This window comes from Xenopus laevis, chromosome 4L, assembly GCF_017654675.1.
Source record: "Xenopus laevis strain J_2021 chromosome 4L, Xenopus_laevis_v10.1, whole genome shotgun sequence".
NCBI lineage: Eukaryota > Metazoa > Chordata > Amphibia > Anura > Pipidae > Xenopus > Xenopus laevis.
Genome location: NC_054377.1, coordinates 45028204 through 45052631, shown reverse-complemented (window position 1 = coordinate 45052631; position 24428 = coordinate 45028204). Strand labels below are relative to the sequence as shown.

Below are 24428 nucleotides of genomic sequence, written 5' to 3'. Positions count from 1 at the left end.
ATTAATGTGCACCTAACAATACTGTCAAACTGAATGCGTTAATCAATTTAACTGCAGGATGAATTAAAAAGACTGATTTTTGCCTCTCAGTTGAAGGAAACTGGATGGGATATACTGTATCTTTTGAAATAATGGGGCTGCATACTTTCTTCCTCCGGAGTGAAAAGAAATCTATAAGCATAAACATTTGCTTTATATATGGGTAGGTATCCTATTATTACCTGTGTGCATGTGTCCGGTTATTTCCTAAATCTGCCACATAGCCACCTCCTCTATATGTTGCCATTTTTCCCCATGTTGGGTGGGACCGGAGTTTGGAATGGTTTTGATAATACCATGGTGAGTTTACATCACTTGCATTGGTGAAAGTGGAGAAATTCCAACTCCCATCATAGTGGCCCATATCCTCAGCATCCAGAGAGTATGGTGCTCGACAGTTATCAATTGTGCTCTGCAGTACAGGAGCTACTGGACAAGAATCCTTCTTGATCCTGATCTGACGCATTCTGGCGCCACCAACAAGCTTAGAATTGCCATCAGTTACAAATCCTATTTGCAGAAATTAGAGGTTATCAGAGCACACAATATTAAACAACATTTTTCCCTTACAAAGTTTAAGTATCGTAATAACATTTATATCACAGGAGGAAGGGAAGACAAAATAATGCAAAAATAATTATATTACTATTGTAAATGTTGACTCATTTAACCCGGTTATGTACACAGAATAGTTCAGATATATATGATTACATTATTTATTTGAATTGAGATATATCTGATAATGTAAACCATTTATTTCAGACCATATGGATTTCTCAAAATATGGTTCTTTGTTCCCTTGCAATGTCAACAGATGTACATTGACATAAAAAGAGAAATCACGATAGAGACTGCTTATAATAATAAACAAGCACAGCTGTTTGTATCTATCATATATCACTACATCTAAAAGTGCAGCGAGGGTAAGGCCCCCATCTGAAAATTGGATAGATCAGAGATGAACAACCTGCAGGCCTTCAGATGTTGTTGAATAAAACTCTATGGGGTTTATTTATCAAGGTCCAAATTTATCTCAATATCGGCTGCTACAATCTCCGATCGAACCCGCTCGGGGTTTTAACGCTTATTTATTATTATATTTTCCTGAAAATTTGCTTTGCGGGAAAAGCTAAGTTTTTCAGGATTTTCCGTGAATTTTCCCCGAAATCTTTTTTTGAGTTTTCACCCGAAAGCTCCGAAAACATTGTGAAATTGCCCGAAACCCCAGACACAACCAAAAATCAATTGGACTGTTCCCATTGACATTTATGCAACCTCGACAGGTTTGAGATGCCATGTTTTTATATTCTGGCTTTTTAGCCCTCTGGCTTTAATAAATTCCAAAAAATTTGTGATTTTTTTTAAAAGTCAGATTTTATATAAAAAAAAAAATCACAAATTTTTTGGATTTCGTGGAATTTCGGGTATTCGGAGCTTAGTAAATAACCCCCTAAGGATTCCACTGACAGAAGTTGTTGTTATCCTATAACACCCACAACCTCAGCATTTTTTTCAGTGCTATTAGGATGCTAGTAACCAGTCAGATTAATATTTCTATTCAGTTTAATTGATTAATTGAGTTAGAAATGCAATTCCTATTCTGATAGAACAGTTTTTGTAGTCCCTGTGCTATTACCTTGATGGCTTCCATATAAATTGTTGATAAGAGTTGTGTTTGCCCATGTAAAGAATTCTTGGTAGCTGCACAAATCTTCCAAGCCACCTGTAAAACTGTTTTCAATGTGTTTATTGAGGTAATAGGAATTTGGGTCCCTCTGTCCATAGGCCACTAGCAAGAGCATCCACAGGAACCCCAGGTAGGCTGAAACACAATGCAAGCATAGAGGTTAATGATGCTCAAATCTAGTGGTCCTCTGCTGATTAATTAAAAGAAGGTACTGTGGATTTTTTGAAACATACACAAAATGCAGATCTATAGCTACTGCTTGCTTGGGGTAGGTATTGATTACAGAGTTCTGGCGGTGCCTTATGGCTGAGGTTTAGCATGTTTATACATGGTACAAAATCATAGCTATATATGTACCTGAAACTTTGTGTTTCCTTGGCAATTTTCTAGGGCTTTACGTATAAATATTTAGCATTAATATCTTAGCTCACACCTTGTGTTTGTGATGCGTAGGGATGAGCAAATCTTTTTGCCGAGTTTTGCCGCAGAAATGATGCCCATAGACTTCAATGTATTTTGGTGAATTTTCCCAGACAGCGAATTTCTGGGGAAGCGAAACGGGTCAGATTTGCCCATCCCTAGACTGCTGTCCTTTTACCAACAATAATAACTGTGTATGCAAAGTTATGGGCAAAAGAGGCAATTGGCCAAGGCCCACTAGGACAGGTGGCCCACTATCAGAACTGGCATATTGTTTGCCAGAAGTATCCCCAAAGATGGCAGACCCCACATTTAATTATGTAGAAATGCTCTACAGCATGTTGCATGCATGTTGTTATAGAGTAGCCCATCAGAACCTTCTCTTAGACAAACTGTACTAATTCCCACACCCCCATATAAAAGCCTTTTTACTACTACTACTACTGTAACAGAAGAATAGACACAGCATTGTGTACACAAAGAATAGCAAAAATGTATTAACTGGTGGAATGAATGGCAATATGTATGACTTTTTTTATTATTGTATGTTATTATTCTAAACCAGCCAGACCCCTTCCATAGTACATAAGTCAGATACAATACCCAATATTTCTCGAATTAAGGCAAACACTTTTTGCTCTTTTATATGATTGTTCTTCATCTTGGTGATATCTGTAGGAGGAGGAGGCTGGTAGATGTTGCTGTCTCTGCGAGAACCTAGTAGAGGATTTGGGTCACCTATGGAAGAACAATTATGAAATAAAATGACTACTTATGTAAACCAAGTCATTCTGAGCAAATTTTTGATAGAAATTGTTTGTTTTAGAAGTATAAGAAATTCTGCAGTCCTTTTCCTGTAAACAGCAAATAGTACTCTTACAGAATGCACAATGCACATAGCTGCTAAATAGAAAAGTGATCATATTAGATGATGCATATCTAAAAAATGCAAGTAAACAAGGTTAGTATTTTCTTATGTATTTTCTACAGTGTTTGCTTTGATAGTTGCCCCTATAGGCACTTGCTGTTGGACCACTGGTATTGCACCTACTGTAACTGAAGGTTTGTAAGTGTACTACTATTTCATGCCTGCATGCTGGTCATTCCCTTACAGATGCAGCCTGTTGTGTGCCTGGTGGAAAATTTGTACCTAATCGCAGAAGGTGTATTAACGCCTGGGGCATAAGCTTTTCTATGGCTCATTAAATAGTGCAGGGCAGAGTGAAAAGTGCAAACAAAAGTCACAAACCACCATGTTCTTTTGCAGTTTTACACCCTGAACACAGAATGTGCCACCCCTTATAAAGATTGTTGCTTGTGTTAGGCACCATTGTATTCATAAAGGACAGACTGGGGGAGGCACATACATGTTTTCCATGTTTCTCACAATTCAGTTCTACTCAATATTACAGAAGGTTATAAGATACAAACAAAACTGTGTGCTGATGATGTGCAGGTAAATGTGCAAGTATGCATAAATGGGGTTTCTTTTGTACATTGAAAAATGCATACCTGGGGTAGACAGGTCTCCATTAATAGTGGCCTGTTCTTCATCTTCTGGTTCTACTTTCTTTAGAACTAAGGCAAAAAATGCAGCAAATCCCAACACCTGAAACAGAAAATATTGAGGTAAGTTTAAGATCAGTCTCCAACTTATAGAAACCTATCCTCCCTTCTCATGAGCACAAATACTCACATTACTGCACATCATGTGTGTGTGTGTGTGTGTGTGTGTGTGTGTATGTGTCAAACCTCCAAACCATTGTTCTATAAATTTAAACCCAATAACACAGTTTGTAAAAACTGACTTATTTTTAATTAAAGGGATTGTTCACCCTCCAACAATTTTTTTCAGTTCAGTTTTTTTAAGATAGCTCACAAGAAATAGAGACTTTTTCAATTATATTTTCATTCAAGTTCCATTTTTCACCTCCTTATGTCCATGGTCGGACTGGGGGGCCTGGGGCCCACCAGGACTGCTGTCCAGGGCCCCCCTCCGGCACCACCGCCCCCATACTGTGATGCCCCACTCGGCGTGCATGAATGAAGACACTGACTGGTGCCGAAAAAAATAGTTTTTTTGTTTGTAAAATCTGAATATCGGGATTGGGGGTCTGGCCCGGCGGGGGCCCATAAGGGTTTTTCCAGCCAGACCCTTCTTATATCTTTTTGAAGCTGCAAACCGTTCTAAATTACATAAAGATACATTATTAGATACATTTTGTATCTTTAGTCCGGAGGAGGCAGCTGTTAAAATTGATCCAATAGTTGCTAATATTCCACAAATGCTGCTGAGAAATGTATAAATTAATGTAGCAAATTTTGACAGTTCCGAATCTGCACCTGGATCACCAGATGCCAGACTGAAACACCAGCCTGAACAGATTAAAACATTAAATTTATATTTTGGGAAAAAAACTGTAAAAAAAGAAGAAAGTAATCAATTGAAAAAGTCTTTATTTCTGGTGAACAATCTGAAAACAACTAAACTGCAAAAAGGTGTTTGGAAGGTGAGCAACCCCTTTAAGGCAGAATAGGCTATCTTAGAGTGCATTTTGGTAGATAGATTAGAAAATTATTTTCTCCTAAACGCAACTTAATTAACAGATTTCTGTTACCTTTAAAGGCTGGGTGATGAAGAGACTCTCAAAAAATGAAATTGCCATTGAGATGAGCCACTTGATTGAGCTGTCTTTTCCATAATGTAGCCCATACAACATAGTGAAGAATGCAGATACACCACTGGTGGCAGCCACAAGGAGCCAACCTATAAAAACAAACCACCAAGGTAGCCCTCTTGATGTATTCTTCTTTCCATCCTCAGAAAGACTGACTGATGATGAACATCTACAAAATAAAATGTGTAGCCCTAAAATTATCCAAAGTGTAAAACATTTCACTTTTTATGGCATTAAAGAACAATGTTCAATGCAATCTCCTAATTCTGCCACATATTAAATATTAACTATTTTTTTTAAAGGTTTGTATAATAATAAGCATTATTTTTTTTTTAAGTTTAGGAATCTACAGCCTATAGCTCAGTAAAAGGTTTTATATTTTAAGTTAAAGACCATCCCCTATATTTATATACAGCCTATGTTCTATGATTTATTAATATTTGTGACTACGTTTTATGGTCCGATATAGATTCTGTCGTAAGGTAGACTTTCCAATAGATGGTCATTCTGAAGACAAACCATTTCAGCTACTTTTCACTGGAATGAGAGAAGACAAAGCTGCTATAGGTTATAGTGATTTATGCCACCTGAGAGCAGGCAAATACATTTAGGTGAAAAGCAAAATTGTTTAGTAAATTCTGAAAAAAAATGTTTTCAATATAACTTGTAAAAATATGCATTTTTATTTATACGCTCAAGACTATTATAGCAAAGACACCCTTTTATGTTTTTTATCTGTCTGGGAAAAATAATTCCAGATGGAATTCAATATAGTAGATGAAAAAACTATTTCATATGCAAAATCTCACACTTCACTAGCAGCACTTGATGAACATAGCTGATTCTCCAGGATTCCTTTCATATGCTGCACTTGGGAAACAGCACGGCTGTAACTCTGAGGATTCTGAAACTGATAGGGTCCAAGGAATTCCAGCTTCTTCTCTACATGCTGCAGCTGTAGGTACAAGTAACGGTTCTGATCACTGCGCCTTGGCTTTTCTCTCATGCTCTTTTCTGGTGTTGGGCTCCTTAATTCCTCTGAAAAAGGATGAAAGCAGATTTCTGGGTGTCAGTAAATGATTGTTTGTTTTCCCCTAATTGCTGCTGTCCTATCTTTTTCATCATACACTTTTGTTAGGTTGCAGGGGGTGTATTATACCTTACAATAAATACTTTATTTAATTATCACATGTGTGTGTGTTTCAAAGAGAGGGATATAATGGATTGTGTAAGAGATGTGCTTGAAATTATCATTGTTACGTGTATTGTTCACCAGTGTTGAACCTAATACAGAGTTAATGCCAGTGGAAATGTATAGTGTTGCAGCAAGTAAAGCTGTTTGCTTGCCGGCTCAGGAAAAGCCGATAAATGGGCTCCTGGAGTGAATGGAGGAGAGCAGGGTTGTCCCTCGATTCCATTCAGCATTTAATGTTTTCAGATGCTCCAGCTACAGGTAGCAGTCTGATTAAGCTGCAGGTGAGCAGCAAATAAAAGAGGTGTGGGCTACACCTCAGTGGCAGTGCCCTTGGAGACCTCCTTGCGCTGGAGGAGTGTATGAGGCCCTGTGGACATCTCATTGTGCTGGTGAGGGTTGTGGTACTGCCAGAAGGTGAGCCAGGCCAGAAGCTGGTGAATTTCTGTCCCTGGAGGTGAAAGTCTGGCTTAGTTAGAAGCCTAATACTCATTAAAGTCCAGATAGGGGAATTGGGTAGAGGCTCTGGCCTAGCCACAAGTGGAATATGAAGCACTTTACAAATATATGAAGCACTTTACATGCGTTGTCAGATCAAGATAGTTATTTACATGAATTCTTTATTGGCAAAGATAAAATAATAATAGCACATATTTTGTATTATATAATATGATGTACACATGTATGTTCTTAACAATATGTTTATCAAATGGTTAAAAATGTTTTTATATGCACATTTGAGATGACCACCACTAGGGGTCACACTGGTTTTGCCTATAAAAGTTGTACAATCTCTTATGCTAATTGTCACTGAGGAAGGGCCATGTGGTCCCGAAACGTTTGAACATTGAAGTGTTGTGAGCACCATGGAATAAAGTTTGGGATTCACCCGTTTGTAGCAGACAAGGTATTGGCTTTCCATTTATTTTTGATTAGTTAGAAGCCTAAACATTCCAGAGTGTGGAAGCCACTCTGAATGGTGATAACACGAGACAGGGAGAAAAGTTTTGAATGCAGGATGACGGAACGTAATGAACTGTATTCCTTTGACTTTATGTTGAAAAAAATCTGTATTTTGCCTGAAGACATGGCATCCCTGTCTTTTTGCTCCTGATCCTCTGCTAAACCTGCTAACTTCCCCCAAAAACCATGTGTACAGGCAGCCAGCTTGTCACAGCTGGATCAGGTTGTCCTCCCAGATATATAAAGAGAGTAACCCATTATATGTCCGGGAGGTTGATCCAATCTAAATTCTATCAGGGACAAGACCAACTTCTCCATTGCCGTTTTGTGATTGTTTTTATGAAACTGTCCCTATACCTCAATCTTCTGTACAATGTATTAATGGCATGGCTTGGTTGTCTCCCCACTTTCCATCCATTATTTAAAAATGTCATGCATGACAAACATCATTTATGTACTGGTTGGCTAGTCTATGAAATGAAGGCTAATTTAGGTGACCTCTGCAGGGATTCTTTGTGTGGAAGCAGAGAAGCATCACTAAATATATCCTTATTGCTTTCTGTCGGAGAGTAGGGTGCAGTAAATAAAATAATATATTTTACTTTATATATTTGATGCTTTTTTGTTTCTGCCATACATGGGAGGGCACATTTACTGATACAACTGCTTAGCACTAGGTGTAAAAATTCACAAATCTTCATGAGCTTTTTTAATTCACAAAGTAGCATTTTCTTCAGAAATCCAGCATAATAGCCATCAGTAAAACAGGGTGCACTGCCACTTGTACATAATTTACCAGCACAGACTCAAAGTTTACCGCATGTTTTTTTGTAGTTAATGGGTGCACAAATGGTATCACTTACAACATGCACAGTGACACATGTAGACAGTGCCAAAAACAGCAAGCAAGTACAATGGTATGCAGAAAAAAATGTAAGATATGAAGCAAAACCTCCTAAAATGCAAGTGACTTTTACAAGGCACGCAAAAATTACTGTCATGTGAAAAATTGCATGAAAACTCATCAAGGTAGGCTGAAATGGCCCATTAGTGGTAACTTGCAAGAAACATTTATAGGTGCAAATGTGTATATAAATAGAATACAAGCAGGTACAATGTTGTGTTTGCACTTGTGACTGCATTTGTAAATGAGCACTGGGATATTGTAGAGGGGGCATTCTAGGGTAGAAGAGTTTAATGCAGTAAAATATAAAGTGTGTAGAGTATTAGGAGCAGAGTAATTCAATGGTGGAATGATAGGTCACAAGGTGCTTTGCTTCAGGGCCTAGGGAATCAATGACATATTCATTGAAAAATGCATTATATTCCTTCCACAAATTTTTAATTTTAAAATTTTACCTTTAGAGAAAGCAAACTTATGGATTTCTACCTGCTTTTCATTATACCAGCAAGACATTGTCAGCCATCCAGATTGGATTCTGGAAGCCATAGTTTCCAATATCTTACCTTGCCAGTCTACAGACCCCATGCTGAGTATAAGGGATGTCTCTTTTTTGCTGTCATCATAGAACTCTTGTCCAGCTCTGTTTTGTTGGCGAATTATATCTTCTACTAGTGACAAGAGTTTGTTTATATCGGTCGATTTCCTAAGATCCACATCTGGAAGGGGTATTTTCTGGGTTTTAAACAGGGAACTTGCAATTCTTCTGATATCCTAAAGGAAACACAAGATCCACAGAAATTAATAAGTATTAGCAATGGAATGAGGAGGAAATGTTTCCATTAAATCAAGTGTATTTGGATGACATTTATTTGAACTAGGCAACACTATGGCAGAAAAAGTAAAACGTTTGGCCTCTTTGTCATACTGTATATAAAAATCCATTTCAGGAAAAGTACCTTATCCTCTATTTCAGGGATCCCCAACCTGTTTTTACCTGTGAGCCACATTTAAATGTAAAATGTCCCTTGGGGTGCCACACAAGGGCTGTGATTGGCTATTTGATAGCCCCTACGTGGATTGACAGCCTACAGGAGACTCTGTTTGGAAGAAAAGCTGGTTTTTGCTCAATCAAAACTTGCCTCCAAGACAGGAATTCATAAATAAGCACCTGCTTTGAAGACACTGGGCAGAACATCCAATGGTTGGTGAGCAACATGTTGCTAGTGAGCCACTGGTCGCGGATCATTGATCTATTTATTTACCTAAATAGTTTTTTTTTTCATGCACCAGCCTCTTACCTTCATCACAGCCTCTGGGGTGAGAGAGGCAGTGGTGATATCTTGGGAGGAAGGAGACTTTTTAATAGCATCAGACCTAAAGCTTCTTTCCTTTTTTTCCGCTGGTTTCTTAGCTAGCTTTGGCCGAATATTTCTGAATATCTGAACTATCAGGAGGTTGATGGGAAACATGAGGAGGGAGCTTTCAAATCCAATCATCACTTCCTGCCAAGTGAATTCAATCTTACCTGAAAAGACAATAATTGGGCACAAAAAAAAAAAACAATTAAAAAAAACCACAAAATATAAAAACTGAAGACCTATATTGCTTGGTTACTAAAGCTTGTATTCCTTACTGATGACCATGTATACCAGCGTCATCATAAAAAAAACAACCCTGAATTGATCATTTTATAGAGTGTTTCTTTCGTGGTAAGGAAATGAAAAAATATAGAAATGAAATAGCTTGAGTAGCCCATTATACAACAAAGAAATGTGTATTTTGGTGGCCTTTACATGGTAATTTCCTTTTAGAATGTATCAATAGGTGTAACCCAGAACAATATTACATTATGGTCTACAAGTAGCCCTCTCCATTTTTAGCTAATCAGTGAAGCCTTACCCATGTCCATTTTCTGTTCAGCTGGATCAGTGGGTACTCCCCAGAACATAATACTGGTCAGCATGGTGCAAAGAAGCAAAGAGAAGCAACAGGACACTCTCTGTACTCGGGTAAAAGAGCTTCTGGGAGAACGACTGAAGACAGAGTACCAAATATGGCTATCCCTAAATCCTTTCGAAGTCTTCATAAAAAATAGATTGCTAAAGTAAAAAGAAGGAAAAATGTTTCATTAGAGCAGTTGAACCAATGAAAATGCGCAATAAAATAATAGAAAACTGAATGGCAAGTGCTGTTATACCAGACACAAATAAACGGCTATTAAGAGTAATTTGAAAGTTGTTTTGGATAGAACAGAAGGAGAAAACAGTGAGGTTATGTTTATTGCAATAATAAAATTACAACACATGACAGATATTAGAAGTTAGCTAGAGCAGGCTTCATGAGGTGAAGCAGGTGGGCACAAGCAAATAATAGTGTCTAACATGTGATATATAAATACACAAACACAGTAAATCATATTTTCTTTCAACTTTGATGCAAATGTTACCTGTCTGGATTTCTTGGATCAGCCTCATTGTTTTAAATTATGAACTGTGACCCCATGTATCAATTGTACAAATGTTTACAGCTCTCTAGCCTACAGGAGAACTGAGCCATCCGCAGCCCACATAAACAGCGTGTGTAAGCACCGCTCTGAATACTCTGGGCTGGGGGAGGCTGAATATCTAAACCTTTACAAAAGATTCTGCATAAAACTGAACTGAATACAAATGTTAATATGCATAGCACAATACAAGAAAAAAATAAAAAAATTGTCACATTTGATTTATCAGACTGTTAAGTCACATTTTAATGAATTAAAATGCAGTAAGAATAGTTAACAAATCAAACTTGAAAGACATACGGGCAGATTCACAAAGCACTGTTATTTACTAGTTTATTAGCTGCATGGAAAAATGTCCCTACAAGAAAGAATGAATTAGTTGGTAAAATATTGTACTGCTTGGAATTTCTCTGGATCACCCCGTTTGATATTTCATAAGCATGGACGGTAGCCTGACCTTTGAATATATCATGTATCATGTATACATGTACAAGAAGATCAGTTAAAAAGCCATATAAGTGCTGAATACAGTAGATACAATAGAAACCCAATTCTTCTTTTGCCAGTGTTAAAATTGTGTAAATCCTAGGAAAAAATAAAATATCTGGGAAAGAAAAAAACACAAATTGCCAAAAATTTAAGCTAGTGCTGAGCACTCCTACTTTTTAAACTACACCCACTACACCTCATCCATGTTATCACAAAAGATGTTAAGACAATGCCCACATTAATGGTGGTAGCACACAAATATCTAATGGTTGGTGCTCACTGCAGAGATATCGCTCATCACTCATAGGTGAAAAAAGTTTATGTCATATTAAAACAAATCCTTAAATCCATATGCCTCCTCCTCCCCTGTGGACAGCACAGCAACCCCCTGCACATGATTAAACATCTTGGGGACACCCTAACATGTATTTCCAAATGCTAATAAACCCCTGCCATGTTAACCTTCCAAAGGCAGAGCATGGCACAAACAGACAGAGAAAGCAGAGTATGGCACACAAATAGAGCAGGCAGCATAGAGCACACACACAGGCAGAGTATGGCACACACAGTCAGAGTAGGGCAGGTAGAGTATGACCCACACAGGCAGAATTGGACAGGCAGAGTATGGCACACATGCAGAGTTGGGCAGGCAAAGAAAGGCACACACATGCAGAGTATGGCACACACAGGCAGAATTGGATGGGCAGAGTATGGCACATAGGCAGATTAGGGCATGTAGAGTATGGCACACACAGGCAGAGTTGTACAGGCACACACACAGGCAGAGTATGGCGCACACAGGTAGGTTAGAGAAGGGTATGAGACAGGGAAACCTATCAGAACCACTCTAATATTAACAGTTCATACTGTACTATGTACAGTGACACAATGCCGGTGCTGCATCTATAGTCTGTATGAGGTGTGAACAGATGAACAATCTGGGCACTGATAGTATGAGTTGCGATCAATGCAGGGTATTACAGGTTACAGGGTTAAAAGGTGTGAACAATTCATGGAATTACAAGTGTGAACAATGCAAGGCTTTTAAAGCCTGAATATGAGGTGTCAACAATGCAGGGCACAAAGGTAAGCAATCGAAGCAACCAGACTTCAATGGAGGGCCCACAGGCCGCTCAGTTGCACAGCACTGGCTTAGAACATATATACTGGCCACACCTTGACCATCAAGGCCACCTAATTCAGTCACTTTTGAATGAACTAAACTTTTGCTTTAGGTATATATGATGCAATCACATTAGAGCTAATTGTGTGGAAACCCTGGATGGCTGATCACACCTGTAGGCATTTTATGGGGTAAAATGTCTTAAAGCCACTCTCAGACAAGGAGATTAGTCGCTCTGCATTAATCTCCTCTGTAGCAGGACACTAATTGGCTCTGAATCAGCGCCGGATTTGCAAATGAGTTGCCCCTAGGCTGGCCAAACCCTGTGTCCCCTTCCCTCAACACACGTGCAAGTTAATATCGCACCTGTTCTGGATGGCTCCTCTGCTCCCCCTGTAACTCCAGACCGGGTGTCCTATAGAAACCTGGAAAAATAGATGGGGCTGGGCGACATGCTGCCCCTTTAAATGTGCCGCTCTAGTCCTGGGCCTTCCAACAACTCCAGGCCTGCTCTGAATACTTTCCCACTGGCAATAATGTAAATCACTGCTGGAAAAAAATACTAGTTATTTCGGCTTTCTGAAGTAATTCAAAGTTTCAGGCAAAGGACAATTTCGGAAAGCTGAAGCAACTCGTATGTTTTCCCACCAGTGATTCATATTAATGACGGTGGGAAAGCATTCGGAGATAAGTCGCCCACACTAGAGGAAGAGGAAACCAAAAAGTAGTTTTATAATGCCATTTTATGAAAAACAGTTCTCTTGGGTAATACCAATGATTTAGTGTGCAGAAAGAAACACTTTTTATTGTATCCCTTTTAAATGATGTGTAATAAACAGATTTCACAATACAATGTTTTATAATACATTTTCATTCTACAGTGAATTTATAACGAATAATACAATAATTTCATAATATAATGTCAGTATCACTGCTACAGCACCAACATGATATTATTGATTTTTTTGCTGCCCCTCAGTTCAATAACCAAACACTCCAACATGCAGAACTCGACATTAAATACCACAATGTTGTCTGCTTTAAATGTATCAGAGAAATAAATAAAAATTGGCAACCACCTCCCAAGGCCTGTAAGTTTGCTTCAGCAATGCTAGGAATGCTATCTTTCTAAATGTAAAAGGTTTTCAATGTAAATCAGTCTGCCTGTAAAAAGGACCTGTATGGATCTAGGCTTAAACTCTGTTAAAAAGTGTTGTTAAAGACATCCATTTTTTTACCTGAATTGTTTCATATCCTCCTCTGTTGCAACACTGAAGACTTTATCAAGTACACAGTCTCCAACTTCTATAGACAGCCAAGAGTTACACAGGAAATACCATTTCTGGTCTAATTCCATATCATGGACCAACACTCTGTTTACATACCTAGAACAACCAGAAAGAAGGAAATTAAATATAAAGCAGAAACTTATGTAAAGCAAATAGGTTTCCAGTCAAATGTCCAGGGGCAACATTTAAGTGCCTAAAATGCTACTTAAGGCCATAGGTATCCGCATTGACTTAATCCTATATTATTGTCCACTTGTTTTAAAGGAATTGTACAGAGTAAAAATAAAAACTGGGTAAATAGATAGGCTGTGCAATATAAAAATTTTTTCTAATATAGTTAGTTATCCAAAAATGTAATGTATAAAGGCTGGAGTGATTTCATGTATAACATGTCAGTCAGAGCTCTACTTCCTGCTTTTCAGCTCTCTTGGTTTACACTGACTGGTTACCCTGGCTACCAGGCAGTAACCAATCAGAGACTTGAGGGGGGCCACATGGGTCATTTCTGTTGCTTTTGAATCTGAGCTGAATGCTGAGGATCAATTACAAACTCACTGAACAGAAATGTCCCATGTGGCCCCCCTTCAAGTCGCTGACTAACTCAGAGTTATAGAGCTGAAAAGCAGGAAGTTGGATTCTGGCTGTTTTATTAGACATCTGTTCACTCCAGCCTTTATACATAACATTTTTGGCTAACTAACTATATTAGAAACATTTTTTATTTTGCACAGCTTATCTATTTACCCAGTTTTTATTTTCACACTGAACTATTCCTTTAAGACTAGGATTCAAGATTGTTCTTTTAGTGAGAACAAGGAGAAATAATTTGAAAAGTAACTTACTTTGATTTGTGACAATCATGAACAAGGTAAAACTTGCATAGCACAAACACTTGCCACACCATGCAAATTGGGTTTCTTGGTTTTTCCACACCTTCTAAACACCCATCACCACTGTTTAGAAGTCCTTTAATCTTGGACGTGCCGACAGCTCTTAAAAAATTAACATGACATTTGTACCAGAAAGAAAGGAACTGCAAAGAAGAGCTAACGAGGTCGCACAGCCTCGTTTATAATTTTTTTTTGATGAGTGCAAATAAATTCATTCAAAATAAATTCATTGTGTCCACACTTTGATATGTTGTCAATATTGTATCTTGTGATAAACAATTAAGAGTAATAAATTAATAAAATGCAATAGTGCAAGGAGTGCTAAATACGTAAGCCACAGTTCGCCACTAATCTGTAGAAAAAGGAATCACCCAATAAAGCATAACATATAATAGTTCATTTAAAATCAAGAGGGAATTTTAAAAACACTTATATTAAATTATAATGTATCCTGATCTGGTTTCACTGTTGTAAGGATTGCAGTATATCTGAGTGATGAAAATACTGGTTCCACCTAGATCATTACATCAGCCTATATGCCCTCTAATAGTAGTATGAGTTGGGGCGGGGATCAGGAGGGTGTCTATAGTAAAAGAAATTGGGTGGCTCCCATTGTGGGAAATACAACGGACAAACAAACACCTTGTATGCTGGATTTTGAAGTATCGCACAAGTGTTAATTCCAAAATGGTGTGCAAAATGGTTTACTCTCCTTGCACACCATTTTGGAATTAACACTTGTACGATACTTCAATTTCTTTTACTATAGACACCCTCCTGATTCCCGCCCCGTCAGTGTTTATAAAATTCCCTCTTTTGATTTTAAATGAACTATTAAATGTTATGTTTTATTGGGTGATTCCTTCTTCTACAGATTAGTGGAATGCGAACTGTGGTTTACGTATTTTATCACTCAGATATACTGCAATCCTTAGAACAGTGAAACCAGATCGGATACATCATAATTTTAAGTGATTTTAAATCACTCATCAAAAAAATTTTTAAGGCATTAATTATTCCTTTTATGGTTTCCAAGTTACACATACAATCTAATTATATTTATTAACAAGGCTGTGCGACCTAGTTAGCTCTTCTTTGCAGTTCCTTTCTTTCTGGTACTTGCCATACCATATATGTAGTAGTTGTACCATTAGTTGGACCAATGCAAACGCCTACATTTTGTGGAGCAGCTATGCACAAGGCCATCTACATTCAATATGTTAATACTTTCAGCTGAAAGCTCATTACATTGAATTATTTCTTCAGAAATTTAGGGCAGTTACTTAACTTAAACCAGCTTTGGGTGACCAAACTGGTGGTTAAATGAGAAAGCAACAGTTCTGAGCTATTCCCAGAATCACCCACACATTCTACCTCGTACCATTCCCGTAAGAAAATATTTTTGTTAAAAAACACTCTTGACAATGTAAATTCTCACTTTGGTAAAGTTTCTTACCAAGACGGTTTGTCCCCGGAGTTATCATGCCAAAGTCTGATGCTCTGCACTTCTCCTAGGGGGAAAAGTGTTGTGAGTAAGAAAACATCTTCGCTTCCCCTCTCGAACACAGTTCCTTCTGGATCAGAAAGATGGTGAGGATCACTCTCCCCATCAAAACCATATAACGTGATAGTTACCTACAAAAAAAAGGAAACAATGTTTAAAATGTTTCTAATATAAAAGTCTGCTGGGAGAATATCCTATGCCTATATGTGTTTATTTGTATGTAGTAAGATCACTTTCCTACTACTATATAAAATATAAAAATACCAAGTAATAGAGTGCATAGTTCCCCTGACAATATCCATTCTCTATGCAATTATGTGGCTAGATAGAACGCAGCCTAATTTCCTCTTACTAATAATCATGTAAGTATCTGTCTTTAAATTTGCAGTTGACTTTCTGTCTGAGGTTCTGCACAAGCAATGTGAAATTAAGGCAGGAAGGAGGGGATAAGACCTATAGACACACTGATGGGTCTGTTAATTTGCGATTAGTAAAACCATCTTTATATTACATATGGCACTTTTACAGCAACATTTTAGACCATATAGGTCCTTTCTGAAGCTGAAAGAGAGAAAGAACCTATATAGTTTGAAACTCTAACTACTCTACCTTGACTTCAGGATAATGCTCTGCAGGAACTCTATTACAGTAATGGGCTATGTTGTCTATTTTTTTAATGTTGATTAGATGTTTGATTAGACTCTAATACATGGAGAGAACAGAAACAATTTTTGCTTCAGGAAGAAAATCCCAAAAGTCTGGTTGTAAACATCTACAATGATGGCATTTGCCAGAATCTACAGTCCGGGCCTGTCTACTATTATGTTATAGCATTCTGAGACACTTCAAGGGAATTGCACCATTGTAGAATGAGTTCTTTCATTCTGATCTCTGTGATTCTTAGGGAAAAAGTAAAGGGCCTCTGGGTAAATTAAATGGACTGTTTTAATCAAGCAGGTACAGACTTTTAAAATGGTTCATAATTTTATACTTGCCAAATACCTTTGATGTTGTTGCAGCTCCTCTCCGATGACCAGTAAAAATAGTGACAAGGTAACGATACTGGGCAAATGGGTCATTGTCTTCTAAAGCTATAATTTTCAGCTGGGCCAAAGCAGAAGAAAGTGAATTAAATATTTACTGACAAATGTATAATACAGTACATCTCTGTAGATCTTATATTATGACAATGGTCTGTAAATGGTGTACGTGAGTCATAAAATAAGACTTTATATTTGACTGACCTTTGAATTGTCTTGAATATCTTTTCTTCTGGCCCAGATCATCACTAAGATATAAACAACAGCTATACAGCCAACCGTGGTCACCACCACAGGGTTATCCACAAAAGTAGCAAAGAGTTCCACTGTTCTGCTGACGTCAATTGCATTAGGCATCACTATAAAGGAACTTCCAAAAAAGGTGAGGTGAGTGCAAAGGCATTGAGTGCTGCTAGGAGTGGTTTTGGGCCCAACCTAGAATCAGTTGCACATTTAAAAAGAAACACATGTATTAAATTCAGTAAATAAAAGTTTATTTTTAGATGCAATGTACTCCACATAGAAATGTCCCTATGACTCCATGTCCGATACAATATTGCCGATACTCACATGACAGCCAGTATTATTCCAGTCCTGATTAGCCTCATCCCAGAACATACACTGAGTACTAAAACAAGTGACAGCTATGGTCAAGTTGTCATTTGGGGTCAAGTCTTCAAGCTCCGATCTCACAAACAAGTAGTAGGTTCCCTCCCCGAAAAGCAGCTCCTCTGGGCCAATTACCCAAGAATATATAGTTTCTGAAAAGGAACGATCATGTGATTTAAAGAAATACACTGCCATCCCTAGTGATCTATTGTTCTTCTTTTAAAAAAAAAAACTCAGTACACTCAGACATCAATTAATATGCCTGTTAAAAGCAGGATTTTATGTTTCTTTTTGTTCAATCTAAATATTAAGAGGGCAGTCAAAATCCACAATTTTGAATTTCTCCAATTAAAATGGCTTCTAACATTCTCCTTTTCCAAAAGATAGCATTTGCCTTATTCTTTCATAATGCTTGAAAAATGATGTCCAATCTGATTCTAAACTGTAGCATAACTGTAATATAAATATCCTTGATAGTTTCCATTATTCATACCATTAGCTTACCTCCACTGTACATTGCTCTGCTTGGCAGATGGGTACTGATGTCATAATTTGTTTCATTAGGATGATATTCATACCCCAAGTAGAGCACCAAGGGGATTTCTTCACTGGGTTCTAAATGAACCACAAGGGAATTACTGGAAGAAGTCACATTTATGAGAAGAGATGTAAAATTCACCAGACTTAATATGCTCTTCTCATCTTCAGGTGCAGAAAATCTTGGTAAAATGATCTGCATGGAAATAAAAATATGGCAAAACAAGATGTGATTATAAACTAAGTAAAATGTTGAGGCTAGTTAATTGCCAAAGCAGGCATGCAAAATCTGTCAGTAGCTTTTTTTCATGGTCATCATTTATGAAACTAAAAAAAGTGCAACTACATGATCACCTTAAAGTCAGATAGCAGACAGCTTGGCCAGTCGATTCAATTCAAACCCAAAGGCAGCAGTAATTAGAGGGTATCTTTAAATGAACTTTTGTTATTAAGAGTTGCATTCTAACTTTTCCTTTTGTCTTAATTTCTTAGATTGCATAGTTTAAATATAGACTGTATATGAATGAAAAGGGTAGACCTACAGTATATTCCATAGCAGTTTACAGAGATTATACATTATTCACATCAGTCCCTGCTCCAGTGGAGCTCACAGTCTACGTCCCCATTCACATTGACACACACTAGGTCCGTTTTATCATGAGCCAATTAACCTGCCTGAATTGTTTTGGAGCAGGAGTGGCCATACTTTAACTAAAGGGGAGGGTATTATAAGTAATGTAACGGTGTTTGCAGATGACACAAAAATCCAGCCCAATAAATTCCATCCAGGATGTGGCATCCTTGCAACAGGATCTTGACAAACTATCAATCTGGGCAGCTAAGTGGCAAATGAGATTCAATGTTTATAAATATTAAGTCATGCATCTGGGATGTAAGAATATCCAAGCCACTTATACCCTTAATGGGACTGCACTAGGCAAATGCATTATGGAAAAGGACCTTGGAGTCCTTGTAGATAATAAACTTGGCTGTAGCAAGCAATGTCAGTCAGCAGCATCAAGGTCAAATAAAGTCTTGAGCTGTATTAAAAGGGGCATTGATTCACGGCAGAAAGCGGTCATTCTCACACTTTATAGAGCACTGGTAAGGCCCCATCTAGGATATGCCGTACAGTTTTGGCTCCATCACTCAAACAGGACTGTATTAGAGAAGGTACAGAGAAGGGCAACTAAGCTGGTGAAAGGTATGGAAAATCTTAGCTATGAAGAAAGACTGGCTAAATTGGGGATGTTCATGCTGGAGAAAAGGCGCTTAAGGGGTGATATGATAACTATGTATAAATATATAAGGGGATGATATCATAATTTCTCTAATGCTTTATTTACCAGTAGGTCTTTCCAGCTGACCCAAGGTCATCCATTCCGTTTATAGGAAAAGAGGTGCCACATAATATTCGGAAGTGAGAGCTGTGAAGATGAGGAATTCTCTCCCTGAATCATTTGTACAGGCTGATACATTAGATAGCTTTAAGAAGGGGTTGGATGGCTTTTTAGAAAGTGAGGGAATAGAGGGTTATGGAAGATAACTCATAGTACATGTTGTTCCAGGGGCTGGTCTGATTTTGAAGTCAGGAAGGAATTTTTTCCCCCTCTGAGGCAAATTGGAGAGGCTTCAGGTGGGTTTTTTTTTGCCTTCCTCTGGATCAACTGGCAGTTAGGCAGGTTAAAAAATGTTACAAGGTTGAACTTGATGGACGGGTGTCTTTTTTCAACCTAACTAACTATGTTACTATGTCTACTTTTAGTGATGTTGTCCCACTATGAGCTACATCCATAAACGCATCATTAGCATTCTGTTCCATTGAAACTATTACTTAAATATTATATTGATTTATGAGAAAATTTATATTGCTATATTTAACAAACAACTATTTCTTATGTAACCTTCACATATTAAATATCTGAATGAAAAGCATGAAATAGGAAGGTGATTTAGACAAGCTGTTTGTTGACAGTGTCTTGAGATCTACTGATCACCAGCTAAAGGTCTACTGGTAGATCCTGATCTACCTTTTGGGCACCCCTGTTTTGGAGTGTTGGTGAAAGGAAGTAGCTGAAATCTGCGGCGTAACTACTAAGTAACTACGGGTGTACAGGGTGCTGGTGGAGGTCTGCTTCCTCAGTCTGCTTTTACTTATAACAATATACAATTGTCTTTATATTGACTATGGTTATGGTGGTTAGACAGCTCATACAATAACAAAGGAGGACACATCAATTTTCTCCCTCTTCTGGACTTAGACATGCACAGCTAATAAGAAAGCATAACAAATATTCACCTCTATGTGCTCAGTGAGGTCCTTAACAGGGATGACTGAGCCATCTGGACTGGTGAGACTTAGGCCTCCTACAGATCCACTGATGTCAAAAGTGTTACTTGAGGAGAAAGGATTGACTGAGAAACTCACCATCTGAAACATAAAGAATACAGTTCCGTAGGATTCTTTAAGCAAAACAAATTTTGGTTACAGGATAGAAATATCTTAAGTGCAACAGCACAGTGTAACACACAACTGCCTCTCTCTGCTTCACTGATTGTATTACACTGTAGGCATAATAATTGTACAAAATAAGAAATAAACTAAACAAAATAATAAACTGTTGCAAAATTGAATACTGGTTATGAATGTATTGAATTCAGGATTCGGTTTGGGATATGGCCTATTGAATTGAATCGAAATATTTAAAATCATGTAACTTTTCAGCACACAAAGGAAGTAAAATACAAATGGGGTTTGGATTCGGTTCAAAATAGAGTATTCAGTGTATCCCCTCATTCCCTGACCCCAAGACAGCTACAACAAATGTTACTTTTCAGTGGTGTATAAGAATACATGATAACCAAAGCACTGCTATATACAGATGCTTCTGTATTTTTCTGTTTATTTTGTAATAGGTTTAGCACAAGGTTTATTAACCTTTTAGTCAGGGTAATAAACGTAATTTTGTGACCCTAAAATTGCTTTAAGTATCAGTTATTTGCCTAGTTATAATTTGCTATTGTAGAAAGGTCTTTACATTATAAAATATATAATTTAGACCCACCCTAAACCAATCATGTCTGACCCATAGGTTACAAATCCCCAGCATAACTCATTTTATACATGTATTTAGCTTTTGAGGTTTAAATGAATTCAGGGTAGACTGTGTTAACTAACAACATCAAGCAGATCATTGTAGTTATTACATACTGTAACTAACCACGTTGCAATGGATTCATATGTTCACAGGCCAAACTGGTTGATCTGTATGGAATTGCTCTTCCCTTAACAGGGATAAGTATGACTTGTGTTTTTTAACTGCTATTAAAAATAATGGTGCAGATCCCATATATAAACCCTAACTAAATCAATGATTAAATCATACAATTACAATGCAAAACAAAATTTATTAATCAGTAACATATATAGAAAATTTGCAGATAAGTAGGACTTGCCCGTAGATCGACAGCATCTTCGCTTCCTATAGGGATGCTGAGAGAGGAGAGAGAAGGTAGGGTAAAGGCAGCTGTGCTGGGGTCCTTAATATTCACAGAAGTTCCCTCCAAGTGACCAGGTTTCATCCTTTAAAAAGCAAGGAGAAGTAAAAAAATAATGCATTAATGCATTGCCTTGGCAGTCTAGGTCAGTTTGCTATTTTATCATTCTGTAAGTGAAAAGAGACCATGATAAGCCATTTTAGCCACTAACCATATTGTGCACTCTTTAAAAACTGTGTATATCATATATACAGCACAGTGTGTAGATGAAAGTTAATTACTGTGTATACAAGAAACTTGTATAAGCAGTAACAAGAGTTACTTCTACAATTTACTCTCATTGCAAATTTGCTAGAGTCCCCTGAGTGCATCTTTCCTGCTATACCCAAAATAATCTAGCCTAGCCAAAACAGTGTTTGGAATTGAAACATCCTTTTTTCAAGATTCATTCCACCCACCTGTTTATGTACATTGAAGCTGAGGGTGCAGTCAGGATGGTAGGCTCATTATCTGGCAGTTTACCCATTAGTAGAGCGCTTTGTAAGTTTTCCACTGCACCCAGTAAGTGGAGAGACACTGCATTCTATACAGCAAGAGAACAGTATCAGTTCCATTTTATAACAGTACATACATCAGAGACAGAAACACAGTTTTTTTTTTAACCTGTGCAGTCATCTCGGTGGCCATGCTGCTGCCATCTAGTGTTGTGGCTTCCAATACATTGCTCACAGCATTGAATAGGTGTTGTACTGCCTCCTTCCTAGTGTCGTCTGCTTCATTGCTCACAGTCAGTAAGGACTCACTGAGACCTTTCAGAGCATTGCTAGCTTCCACCTTTAGAGGAGAAAGTAGAACATAAAATGAAACAACAAATCATAGAAGTACAATTTCTCATTGGAAACATCCTAAACTGCTGCAGATCATAATTTCTGAAGAATTATGTGACAGAATTAATTTTGCAATTGTTTACTATAAATATGTCACTTATGCTTTACTGCAAACATTGTGATGAAGCAGGAGCATAAAAGATTAAGTGCTGTAACACAGTGACATTATATTACAGTTGTTGACCCTATTAGTGCAGACAAAGAATCTGGGTCATTGGCAGATTATTTTTTTTCTGTAGATGGATTAAATGTTCCAATAAGAAGCTAGAAGAGTTAAACTTGATTTTTTACTGTGTCTGACAAGCAGTCTAGTAATGCAAAGCAGAAATCCCAAACAGTTCCTCAGCCAAAAGTTGCAGATCAGTAACATAAAGGGACAAAACACACATTAAATTTTTACAATTTGCCATGTTTCCCCCAAAATGCAACATTTTCTCCCAAAATCCAGTGTACGCGCACCCTCAGAAAATCAATTTGAAAGTCTGTACACTATGCTAGAACAAGCACCTCTTTGTAAAGAAGGGTGGGCTATAAAGATTAATGTACACACACCTTAATTACATGCAATTTTGCTAGTTTTTTGCTAGCCTAATTACCAAACCGGATAGGGGTAAAAAAAATAGCCCACAGTTTTTGACTTCTAGTATACTTAACCTGTGCAATAAAGTTACAGATTAACTATGACCACACATAAATAGGTTATAGAACTGAACAATATTGCAAACTTTAATTGAATCTTTTAGGAAATACACTGAACTTAACTGCACTGAAATCAGAAACAGCATACAATAAAGTCTAGTTGTCTCATAGCTTGCAAATGGTTTGTAAGCTAAATGAAACCCCAATAAAATATATATGTATATATACACTTTATAGAACCAGCGTCTAAAGTAGGGCTGGAAACTATAAACACACAGCATTATAACAGCACAAAGCATGTAGAACATGTTCTCATATTTTGCTAAAATATGGCTGCACTCACCTGGGCAGAAGCAGAGAGCTCCTCGTTCCTTGTTGTCAGGTCTTTCAGCACCTCGGACATCTCAAGGGCTGTGTGCAAGGATGTGATATTGACAGCAGAGAGCGCTGTAAGCATCACTTCTCGTAACTAATGATCAAAAAGTAGAGGTTAATGAGACACACACATCTGAAAGACAGTTGTCGTTGCTGTTTTAATAAAATATTTTTATACAAATGACCTTGCTTAATGATTATCTAGTGCTATTCTACTTTCTACACAAAGTTGCGGGTATATGACAAGGTCTAGACTCCTAATTATTGATCTACAACATATTGTAAAAAGGGGGGATATTACTAATTTAATAGCATTGCAATTCAGTCTGCTCTTTCAGCTGCAATGGAGCAACATTGTATAAATAAAGCACTGAGTAACCTGGAACTCCCCATCTTAGTTCCGTTGAGCACTCTAGATCCTTATGATCCTTTATTTTTGTTTTTGAATTGTGGGGGGAACCCAGTGCATCTGATACATATTTGAACTAGAGGCTAGACTATACCAGACCATAAACCAGGGGTCCCCAACATTTTTTTACTTGTGAGCCACATTTAAATGTAAAAAGAACAGGAGAGCAACAGAAGCATGGAGAAATGTTCCTGGGGGTGCAACCAAAACTTACCTCCAAGACAATTCAAAAATAAGCACCTGCTTTGAGGCCACTGGGAGCAACATCAAAGGGATTGGGGAGCAACATGTTGCTCGCGAGCTACTGGTTGGGGACCACTGCAAAAACTGACCCTTCCCAACTCGACAACTTTCCTCCCACTATTTCACAGTCCAAATGAAGCCATACCCTGGTAAATTTGTAATACTGACTCTGGGCTCGACTGCTATTTTACTGGCCAGGCTGGTGAAATGCTGGCCAGGTGGCAACACTAAGTGAGGGGTGTTAAGTAAAAGTTAAGCAGTATTGTCAACAATTTTATTAACACAGAGAAAGGAGAGGGCATGCAGTTGTTGCTTGAATGGTGACTTCTCTCAGCCAGGCCCTATGTTGGACAACAATGGCTACAATAGGTCATGTTTGGCCCAGCCAAGGTTTTCTGGAACACAGGAGTTAGGGATAGTTAACCTTTAAGTTCATTTTTAGTATGTTATAGAATGGCTAATTCTAAGCAACTTCAATTGACCTTCATTTTTTAAAATAGTTTTTGAATT

At 37.7% G+C, this 24428-nt stretch overlaps 1 protein-coding gene across 1 annotated transcript in view; it reads right to left on the bottom strand.

The window, feature by feature from the left end:
• Positions 1-24428, bottom strand: part of LOC108714032 (polycystic kidney disease protein 1-like 2) — a 62733-nt gene that overhangs the window by 9501 nt on the left and 28804 nt on the right. The window contains exons 17-36 of the mRNA XM_018257873.2: positions 23235-23360; positions 22029-22199; positions 21824-21948; positions 21324-21450; positions 20167-20298; positions 17835-18063; positions 17292-17482; positions 16926-17156; positions 16684-16785; positions 15634-15812; positions 13237-13383; positions 9783-9982; positions 9182-9408; positions 8447-8654; positions 5634-5862; positions 4765-4993; positions 3659-3755; positions 2750-2884; positions 1676-1861; positions 222-549 (exon numbers count right to left, since the gene is read on the bottom strand). Of these exons, the coding sequence (XP_018113362.1) occupies positions 222-549; positions 1676-1861; positions 2750-2884; positions 3659-3755; positions 4765-4993; positions 5634-5862; positions 8447-8654; positions 9182-9408; positions 9783-9982; positions 13237-13383; positions 15634-15812; positions 16684-16785; positions 16926-17156; positions 17292-17482; positions 17835-18063; positions 20167-20298; positions 21324-21450; positions 21824-21948; positions 22029-22199; positions 23235-23360 (3599 nt within the window). The remainder of the gene's footprint in view (positions 1-221; positions 550-1675; positions 1862-2749; positions 2885-3658; positions 3756-4764; positions 4994-5633; positions 5863-8446; positions 8655-9181; positions 9409-9782; positions 9983-13236; positions 13384-15633; positions 15813-16683; positions 16786-16925; positions 17157-17291; positions 17483-17834; positions 18064-20166; positions 20299-21323; positions 21451-21823; positions 21949-22028; positions 22200-23234; positions 23361-24428) is intronic.